Source organism: Eimeria mitis, genomic scaffold (assembly GCF_000499745.2).
Source record: "Eimeria mitis Houghton genomic scaffold, Emh_scaff804, whole genome shotgun sequence".
NCBI lineage: Eukaryota > Apicomplexa > Conoidasida > Eucoccidiorida > Eimeriidae > Eimeria > Eimeria mitis.
The window spans coordinates 5085-14814 of record NW_013575904.1 but is presented as its reverse complement, the minus strand read 5'-3'; the positions used below and the strand labels follow the sequence as shown (position 1 = coordinate 14814).

Here is a 9730-nt window from a genome sequence, read left to right as displayed (position 1 = left end):
CTGCAGATGCCCTTGTTGCTTTACAGCTTTGACGCTAAATCGCCCAAACCGGTCTTAGCCGCATGCTGGATTCGGGGAACAAGCACTTTCACTGTTTTGAATTTCGCTTCCAAGAAAAACTCTCCTGCTGGTTGTTGGTAGCCAATTACTCCGAACACTTCTGTTTGTCGGTTCTGCTTCTGTTTGCTCATGCGCTCGTAAATTCGTCATCGAGCTGTATCGCAACTTTTCATAGTAACCACTTTGTCCGTAGACGTTCAGCCTACAAAGTTGCCTCTTGCGGAATTTTTATTCCCTCACTTGCTTGTCCATTTGTTCGCCTGGTGCTCGTCTGCTTATCTATGTATTTGCATATTCGTGCACGCAGTATCTCCTCTGCATTGTTAAAGGTATCGGCAAAGGCTCATCCTATAGAGCCCTGAAAACTCTAATTCGCGAAGGACATATATTAGAACAATTGGATTAAAATGGAACATATGCACGAGCCCAACTGCTTAGTTGCTCGTAGAGCGAAGTGGCAGCGCTGGCGCTGACCCTGCATGGCGCCGCATCGCGAAGAAGGGCTAGGGGGGAGCAGATGTCACTCCAGCAGCGGCAGAGATAATGTGGACAGTTTGCTGGCATATTGGTTGCTGCTCTCAGTGTTGTTGCTACTGCTACCGTTCAGTTGATCACTGCATAGGGGACACCCCCCAATTGTCAAAAGAACATTGGGCCTCTTCCGATGCCAGCAACAGCTCTATTTCTCTTTCATCACCCTCCTCGTCTTGGTTCATGCAATCGCTTGCAAAAAGCTCACTGGTGGGTTCCACTCGTCGCTCAACTCTGTTGTTACCGCCCTTTTGATTGTCAACTTCCGGGGGCAGCTTCGCCAACACCTTTTGGGGCAAATGCACCGCACCTATTGCCGCTCTGCTGCTGCTATTGTTGCTCACAAAACTGCTGAGAGTTGGGCTGCCAGAGCCCTGCGAAATCGCTGTCCTGAATATGCTACCCTTGGGAGTTAGGGGGACTCCATCTTGCTGTTGCTGTTGCTGTTGACCGCGATAAGCATCTGCTCGGGCTTTGAGAGATTGCGCAATTGAGTTCCTTCTCCTGGCCTCTGTCTGTTGCTGCGGCGCCGGCTGCTTTTGCAACTGCTTCCGCTGCAGCTCCTCCTGCCTCACGGGGTCCTGAGCCTCGGCAGAGGCGGCACGTGGGCTTTTCGAAAGGGAAGAGCCCGCGAACGACCCAAGAGAAAGACGCACAACGACTCTATCTTGCTGCTTATTCGAAATATTTTCTGCTGCTGCCCCTGCTGCTGCCCCTGCTGCTGCGAATGTTTCTGCTGTGGCTGAAGCTATCGGTGCCGGATTTGCCGCCGCAACGAGCCCATTTGCTCCAGAGGTGATCAGCTGGGCTCCTCTAGAGCTCCTGCTGCTGCTGCTGTCAGTTGCTGCTCTCGGTGTACACTGCAGGGACCGAGTCCTGAAACCAGAAGTTCCTTGTCCGTTCGAATCAAAGTACGTTATGTTTGAGCAGCTGCAATCGTCACCATACCGGTGCAGAGCCTGCTGTTGCTCTTGCCGCTGTTGCTGCGGTTCCTGAATTTGGTGAAGTTGCTGTTGCATGGGAGGAAAAACCCACTCGCCGCTACCAGTAGACACGTGTGACGGCGTTACAACTTTAAGATTGGTTTTAGAGCTGTTCTTGTTGCTGCGCTGCATCTGAGAGGGTACTTCTAAGGTCCCATTCCTAGGGGTCGCTGGTCGCGGCGTTGCGAACGTTTCCTTCAGCCCATCAAACAGCTTCTCACTGCTGCTGCTGCGGCTGCTGCAACTGCTACGCCTGCTGTAGTTTTTGCGCGTGCTGCTCCGTTCTGTATGAGTGATCAGTGCTGATATTTTGCTTTCAAGGCGGAGGGCTTCGCGGACTCGGTTGGCGCACTGCTTGACGGCCTCTAGTCTCTGTCCCGTGCGAGCAGCGGCAACAGTAGCAGGGGCAGAAACAGCAGCAGCTTGCCTAGACGGCCCTACAACAGCAGTCACAGGAACTGGGGGGAAAGAGTCGGTGCAGCTCCGCGGGGTTGCTGCAACGCTGACAACTTGCGTCGGGACCAAAGAGCTTTCTGCTGCCGCCGCAGCAACTGGCGCAGTTTCTGCAGACCAGCCATCCTCTTGTTGATGCTCCCCCAACTGTTGATGGAGTTCCAGTGGAAGCGGTGGAGTGCTGCTTGAGCTGCACGGGAATGGCGGATGTGCTGGTAACATCAACACTGCAGCAGCTGCAGCAGCAGCGGCTGCTCCTGGGCTACGTGCCGAGAGCAGCAGTGGCGTCCCCTTGTTCCCGCGCTCCTCCTGCTGCTGCAGCTCTTCTTCAATGAGCGCTATGGAGAGATTAGCCGCCTCACCACAGCCTCGAGACGTTTTCTCCCCACAGCATGCTCCCTGCTCTTGCCGCTGCTGCCCTGGATCCTGCTCTGGTTCCTGTTCTAGTCTCGTGCCGCTGCCTGCCTTGTTGCTGCTCTGGAAGAGAGTCCGGCGTTGTTTTTCTGTTAACAAAACGACGTTAGGAGACGTTAAAGCATATTTTTTATGCAGGCGCAACTGCTCAGCACTAGGAGCAGAAGCAGCTACTCCTGCACTTGTATCTTCTGGTAGCATCAGCTGTTGCCGCACGAAAGCCATTAAACGTGCGTCTCTCCTCCGCAGCAACTCCTGATGGACACNAGCATCAGCTGTTGCCGCACGAAAGCCATTAAACGTGCGTCTCTCCTCCGCAGCAACTCCTGATGGACACAGCAGCAGCACAGAGACAGCAGCAGACTCTCTTATGTATGCTTTGAACCGAGACCTTGCTGGTGCACCACCTTGGGATGCTGCTGCTGCTGTAGCAGAATTAGCTTGAGCAGCGATAACCATAGCAACAGCGGCTGTTGCCATGCGCCTGCTGCGTACATCCCGGGTGGCTAAATGTGGGTACTGCAACATTTTTTGTTGCTGCAGGAAATGCCTTCTCTTTTTTTTAAGGCGCCTCTTTGCTTCTAGCACAGCAGCGGCAACAGCTGCATCTGCTGTCCCTGCGCTCTTGAGTTGGCTGTGCTGTTGCTCTCGGGACGGCTTGTCTGTTGATGAGGCTGCTTTCGGTGCAGCACCAGCTGCTGCTCGCGCAGCTGCTAGTGTTGCTGCTACGTTCCTCTGAACATAAATGTAAGGAAAGCCCAAGTCGCATTCAGGCCTCAGGTGTACACTGCAGCCGATTGCCGCCAGCTGATAGTTTTTGTGTTCTAGCCTTCGTCTGCTTCGCCGTGGCCGTTCTAAGTGAAGCAACCCCCAAATATTTGTTTGCTCGTGTTCATAACAAACACCGAGGATAGACTGACAGTAGCATTTACACGAATTGTATCAGGTCTCCGAGACAGGAGAGTGCACCCTTTATGGCCTGTGATGAGAATAAAGAACTTGCCTTTATTGAGGGACGCGGAGGCGCAGGAGATTCCTTAGTTGGCGAATCTGCCGGAACATCATCTTCTTGCTGCAAGCGCTTCCTGCAGAAACAAAAGCGGCANCCTTAGTTGGCGAATCTGCCGGAACATCATCTTCTTGCTGCAAGCGCTTCCTGCAGAAACAAAAGCGGCAGCTGCAGCAACAGTGATAGCACCATAGGAGCGGCTCATGCAAATATACAGTCGCACAGGCATGCCAATCTGCCGGTCTACTCAGTGCCTTTCTAGACATGCGTGTTTGGGTTTATCATTTCAAGTACATACGCCAGTCCACTAGCCTTTAGTCTTTGCTGCAAAGCAATTTCTTTGACTTTGATTCTCCGAAGTTTCAACTCCTCCAGAGGAGATAGCTGCTGCTGCTGCTGCAATTGCTTTTCCCGCCTCAGTCGTTGCCGCTGCTGCTGCAGTAGCAACAGCTGCCGCTCTCGCCGCTGTTGTTGCTGAGGCGCCGTAGTGCTATGGGTAGGAGCTGAAGTAGCGCTAAGGCCTGGTTTGTCTGCAGCTGCTGCAGCTGCTGCCGCTGATTTTGCTGTTGCTTTCTTCTGCTGCTGTTGCTGCCTTGAATACTGCTGCTGAGGCAAGCGCCTTTGCAGCACCGTCTGCTCATTTCGTGTTCCTGCCTCGTCCGGCTGCCCCCCGAACCGCTTCGCTACCGCTGTTCTGGAATTGGCGGATCTGCTGTTGCTGCTACTGCTGTTGCTGCTACTGTTGTTGCTGCTGCTACTGCTGTTGCTACTGCTGACGTTGTTGTTGTTGCTGCTGCTGTTGCTACTGCTGTTACAGCTGGTGCTGACACCGCGTTGCATGTGGCGCTTGCTTTCTGTGGACGATGTCGTCTTCCCAGCGGACACTGCTTTGCCGTGGAGCTGCTGCTGCTGCTTGTTTGACTTGTTCTCACCTGTTGCACTTTCTGTTAGTGCTACTTCTGGCTTTTTTTCTGCAGTTTCTGCAGTTGCTTCTGCCTCTGGACCTGCTGCTGCGGCAACGGGCTCTGAAGTGGATGCAGCAACAGCTTTAGCTGGAGTGGCCTTAGCCTCTGCTGCAGCAGTCTCTGCAACCACCGACTTTGAGGATGCATATGAGGAATCTCCCATGGAAATGCTTGACGTCGTTTCAGAGTAGGGGCGCTGCTCCTGGCATTGCTGCGGTTGCCCTTGTGAAGTCATTGTAGTGCGGAGCCCTGCAGATGCTGCTTCTGCAATAGCAGCAAGAGCTGCTGCTGTTTTCCCCTCCGCCGTTCCTGTTGATTCTGAGTGTGTTGCAACTCCGCCTTCGTCCGCCTTTGATGCTGGTCCCACGTCATTATGTGCTGAATCTTCTGCTGCCAAGCGCTGCTCGCTGGAGTCTGGTTTTGCAAGGTTGACGTTTTGGTGCTGCAAAGAAGGCTGCTTCTTCATTGCGATAGAGCGACTCGGTGGGGATAGAGAAGCAGCATACACTTCTTTTTGTTGCGGCTGCTGCTGCTGGACTTTGTGGGCCGAGGTAGGATGATTTCTCCTGACTGCCCTTTGCTGCTGCTGCTGCTGCTGCTTTTCGTCGTGCAGCAGCTGCAGTACAGCTTCTGAAAACGGGTCATGTTGCCGCCTCCTGGCTGTTCCTACAGAACGGTCTTGCTTAAAGGGAACTGCCACGGCTGCTGCTGCTGCCGACTGCCCGGATGCTTCTGACGACTCATTCCGCCTAGGGGTGCATTGGCCGCTGCAGCAGCTGCGGGCTTCGGCGAGCGATGACGTGGGCATAGAAGAGTCCTGATGCTCCAGTTCCACTGCTCCCTTTGAATCTTCTGCTGCGTTGAATACGGCCGAAGATGCCCGACTTCGCGGCTGTCCTTCCTGCCGTACACCCTTCATCAAGGCAGCTGTGGAACTGCACGGGTGAGCCATTCTTGCTGCTGCTTTAGGTGGTGAGACTGCGGTTGCCCCTGAGGCTGCAAACGCTGTCACCGCTTGTGTCGTTGAATTGTTTTGAGTCCTGCAACGGCCTTCTTCCTGCTGCAGCTCTTCATGTCCCTCTGACAGGGTATCTGTGAAGAAAGATGACGAAACTCTACGCGTTGCTACTGCTGCTGTTGCTGTCGCTGTTTCTGTTTCTCTTGCAGTTATTGACGTGTTATCGGATGTGAGCCCTTGAGACGTCTCGATTTGCCTCATGAGGATGTCTAACACCTGAAGAACTTTCGCCTGCTGCTCCATCTCTACGGTGGGAGGGCTGGCGCTCCTTGTTGCTGCGCATTCTTCTGCTGCTGCCTCTGCTCCCTCTGCTGTTGTAACAACGCCACACGCATAGCAAGAAGGTTTCAATTCTCTGCGTTGACTGCTGGGCTGTTGAAGTTGTTCAGCAGACGCTGNCACGCATAGCAAGAAGGTTTCAATTCTCTGCGTTGACTGCTGGGCTGTTGAAGTTGTTCAGCAGACGCTGTATATCCATGCGCCGTTTGTTTTGTTGTTGCTGGTGCTGCTGCCTTCACGCGGTTTCGTCCTTGTGTTGCGGAACAACCTCTGTTGCTGCTACTGCTGCCTCTTCTTTGCCTTTCCGTTTGCTTGTTTGAAGAGGCAATGCATTCGTCGTTAACTGCACTGCTGCTGCTGCTTCTGCACCTGGCTTGAAGAGATGCAGCGGCAGCAGTGTCTGCGTGCTCGTTCATGTTCGGAGGCGTCCGCTTTTGGCACTCCTGCTGCTGCTGCTGCTGGTGTCGTTTGTTATACTGCTGTGGCTGCTGCTGCTCTTGAGAATTTTGCTGCTCCTGCGTTGGCTCTTCATCATCCTGCAACTGCTGCGCCAGTCTCCTTAGCTTCTCAGCCAAGGCCTTGCGCTCTTCTCCAGACACGCCCATTCCCTGTTGCTGCCTCTTTGCTGCCTGCACAGCAGCAGCAGCGGCAGCAGCGGCTACTGCAGCCGTAGCTGCACCGTTCTGTCTCCTCCCCGGGATGCTAGCTGCAGGAACTCGAAATATCCTTTGCAGGGTCCTGNAGCTGCACCGTTCTGTCTCCTCCCCGGGATGCTAGCTGCAGGAACTCGAAATATCCTTTGCAGGGTCCTGCGGAGCCGTGAACAGCAGCAGCACAGGCACAGCGCTTATGACGCACGAGCGTACTCGTGCAGAAGCAAAGTGAGGCTCAAGCAGCAAAACCAGTAGCAACAAGTGGGACAGCAGCAACAGGTAGGACACTCACAGATCCAGAGCAGTATATTGCTCAGATTCGTGCTGCTGTTCTTCCTCTTGCAGCGGCAGCTGTTGCTCCTGCAGGTGGTCCTGTTGCTCTTGTTGGTGCAGCTGCTGCTCCTGCAGGTGCTGCTGTTGCTGCTTCGTTGGCCTAGTTGCCGCAGTGGCCGTCGCTTGCTGCTCCTGCTCCTGGTGGTGCTGCTGCAGAGGGCTGCTGCGGCGTGGTGCTACACCTGTAGGCTTAGCTACCACACTTCTGCTCCTCGCTGCTGCTGAATGTTTTCCTTTGGGTTGGTACGCTTGCTGTCTGGACTGTTGAGGCGACAATTCTCTCTTTTCCTTTACTGATGCTGTTGGAGAGCTGGGAGATCTGCTGCTGCTGCTGCTTTTGGGGGGGGCAGCAGCNTTTCCTTTACTGATGCTGTTGGAGAGCTGGGAGATCTGCTGCTGCTGCTGCTTTTGGGGGGGGCAGCAGCAAACACACCAGCATGCTGCTGACGCCGCCTCATAGACAACTGCCTTCTTGGTGGAGAAGTCAACCGTCTGCTGCTGCGTCTAGTCTCTGCTCCAACAGCAGCAGCTGTTTCTGCCTCGGACAGAGCCAGCAGTTGGAGTCTACGCTGCTGCATTTCCTGCTCTTTCTGCTGCAGAAGCGCCAACTCCTGGCGCAGCAGTCTATCTGTGTCGTTCTCCAGCTGCACCGAAAGCTCCTCTTGAGAGGATAGCATGAACGGCACTCCCTGGGGCATGTGAGATTGCATCAACTGCTCGACACTCTGTTGCTGCTGCCGCTGCTGTGCTTGCTGCCGATGCAATTGCAGAAGCTGTTCTTCCTGCTGCAGGAGCAGCAACTGCTTCTGCAGTGCCTCATCTGTGGTGTTGTACATATGGTGCATATGCTGGGGAGACGATAGGAAAGGCNCTGCTTCTGCAGTGCCTCATCTGTGGTGTTGTACATATGGTGCATATGCTGGGGAGACGATAGGAAAGGCGCCTCTGAGGATGCCACAGCATCAGGCAGGCGCTTGACAAACTGCTGCTGCTGCTGCTGCTGCTGTTGCTGATGCTGCTGCTGAGCTTGCCTCCCGCGCTGCAGATGCCGCCGTTGCGGCTGCTTCCCGTGGTGCAGATGCTGCTGCTGCGGTTGCTTCTCGTGTTGCAGATGCTGCTGCTGCCGCTGCATCAACAATAAATCGTGCGTCCTTACTTGACGTTCCAACTGCACTTCCTCCTCTGAGACAAGCAGGGGCTTAATCATGTTCAAGATACCGCTTGCGTAGGTTGCAGAAGCAGTAGGTGGGCTCTGAACAGCAGCAGCTGGTGGTCCGTTGTGATGCTGATGCTGATGGTTGCTTAAGCGAGACGCTGACTCTGCAGCACGCGTATCCGTTGTGCAGCTGCGGCGGCGTGCTGGGGAGGGGCAGATGCTTGCTGCAACGGGCGTGGGGGTCCTGCCGCTTCTTCCTTCCCTTGGGCCCGAAGCATACGCCCCACGTGCTGCAGCATAAGTAGCAGGGGCGGATGCTGCAGCCGTTACATGGTGCTTATGCTGCTGAGTTGCCAAAGGGGAGGTGATTCCGGTGCTCGGAGATATGCTTCTGTGCGAATCTTGATGTATGCTGCTGGGTGGTGCTGCAGTAGACCTTCTGCTGCGTGCTTTTGTCATCTTGCTGTTGCTGCTGGATAGATGACTGCAGGCGCGAATTCGCAGCAGACGCCGCCTCAAGAAGGCATATATCTCCGGCGTGTAGACAGCTGCTTCAGGTTGCATGCTCTGCTGTGCTGCTGCAACATCGGAAACGAACGCTGCTGCTACTGCCGCAGCAGGAGCCCAGCTGCTGCTTGTTGCGCTGTCTTTGCAACCAGGAACTTTTCCGTCTTTTGAACCACCTGCTTCTGCAGGAGTTGTTGCGATAGGCATGCATGCATCAATCCAGTGAAGGACCCACCCTGCAAGCTCGTCTGCTTCTGCGGACAAACACAACAAAACAAACGAGAAAGGGCTGCTTTGTTAAGTTGCTTGTTACCCTGTTCGCTTTCTCGTGTTGCCTTGTGCTGATGATCCTGTCTCTTGGTGCGGTCACTGCTGCTGGCACCCACCTAGCATAAGGCAAAGTAGCAACAGTCGCGGGGCCTGCTCCTTTGTAAACCCAATCCTTTTAACGAGAGATCCTTCTTCACGCAGCGTATCAGCAATTTCGCTTGATCCTGTTTCTGCTGCTGCTACTGTCGCTGTTGGAACATCCGCCGTCTCTTCGGCTGCAAGTTTCCGTGGCAGCGCGCTCAAGCACATCAACTGCAGCAGCAGCAACAGCAGCGATGAAAACAGTACCAACATATGCAACAACAACTATGGGGCAATGGAAGAGGATAGAACAACAGAAAAAAGCAGCGCTGTGCTGCTGCAGCACGAGCAGCAACAGGAATGGGCTCTANAGAGGATAGAACAACAGAAAAAAGCAGCGCTGTGCTGCTGCAGCACGAGCAGCAACAGGAATGGGCTCTAGGCATTCACCTGTATCCAGGCTTCTCTCAGCTCATCCATATGTTTAGCATCGGCTGCTGCGATTTGCAGAACCGTTTTCAATAGCTGCTGCTGCATTTCAACTTCCCCAGATGACCATTGGTCCATGAGTTTCCAAATGTGCTGTTTCTGCTGCTGTTGCATCTGTTGCAGATGCTGTTCCTCTTGCCTGGCCAGCTGTTGCAGCTGCTGCAGGGAATGAGCGAAGGAGTCGAGTCTGCCAATAGCAGCTGCAAAGTGGTGCTGCTGCTGCTGCAGTTGCTGCTGAAGCTGCTTCCCATTCCTGACGTGCTGCAATAGCCCCTCAGCTGCCGCGTGCGTCTCTTCCGCCAGCCTCGATATTCCCACATAACAATGTATGATTTTTTGCAGCGTTTCTTGAGGATCGCTGTTGCCGCTACTCCTACTGCCGCTGGTGCGGCGGAGGAAGCGCGTCCTTGCCAGCAACTGCTGTTGATCTTCGAGCTGGACACGAAAGCCCTGCAAAGTGCTCAGAGCTTTCTTTAGCCTGCGGCGAAGAGACCGATCCCCTTTCTCTGCGTCACAAGAACAAATCCCT

The 9730-nt window shown here is 54.4% G+C and overlaps 2 protein-coding genes across 2 annotated transcripts in view; both read right to left on the bottom strand.

The window, feature by feature from the left end:
- Positions 1-671: 671 nt before the first annotated feature.
- EMH_0022640 (uncharacterized protein) lies at positions 672-2921 on the bottom strand (the record flags this gene model as incomplete). The annotated part of the gene is given in 2 exon segments (XM_013501995.1): positions 672-2707; positions 2711-2921. Coding segments are annotated over 2 exon segments (2247 nt in total).
- Positions 2922-3708: 787 nt separating this feature from the next.
- Positions 3709-9730, bottom strand: part of EMH_0022630 (uncharacterized protein) — a gene marked incomplete at both ends in the record, with an annotated part of 7420 nt that continues 1398 nt past the window's right edge. The window contains 10 exon segments of the mRNA XM_013501994.1: positions 3709-5741; positions 5996-6341; positions 6392-6453; positions 6457-6521; positions 6658-6798; positions 6993-7052; positions 7056-7546; positions 7855-8615; positions 8748-8943; positions 9163-9705. Of these exon segments, the coding sequence (XP_013357448.1) occupies positions 3709-5741; positions 5996-6341; positions 6392-6453; positions 6457-6521; positions 6658-6798; positions 6993-7052; positions 7056-7546; positions 7855-8615; positions 8748-8943; positions 9163-9705 (4698 nt within the window).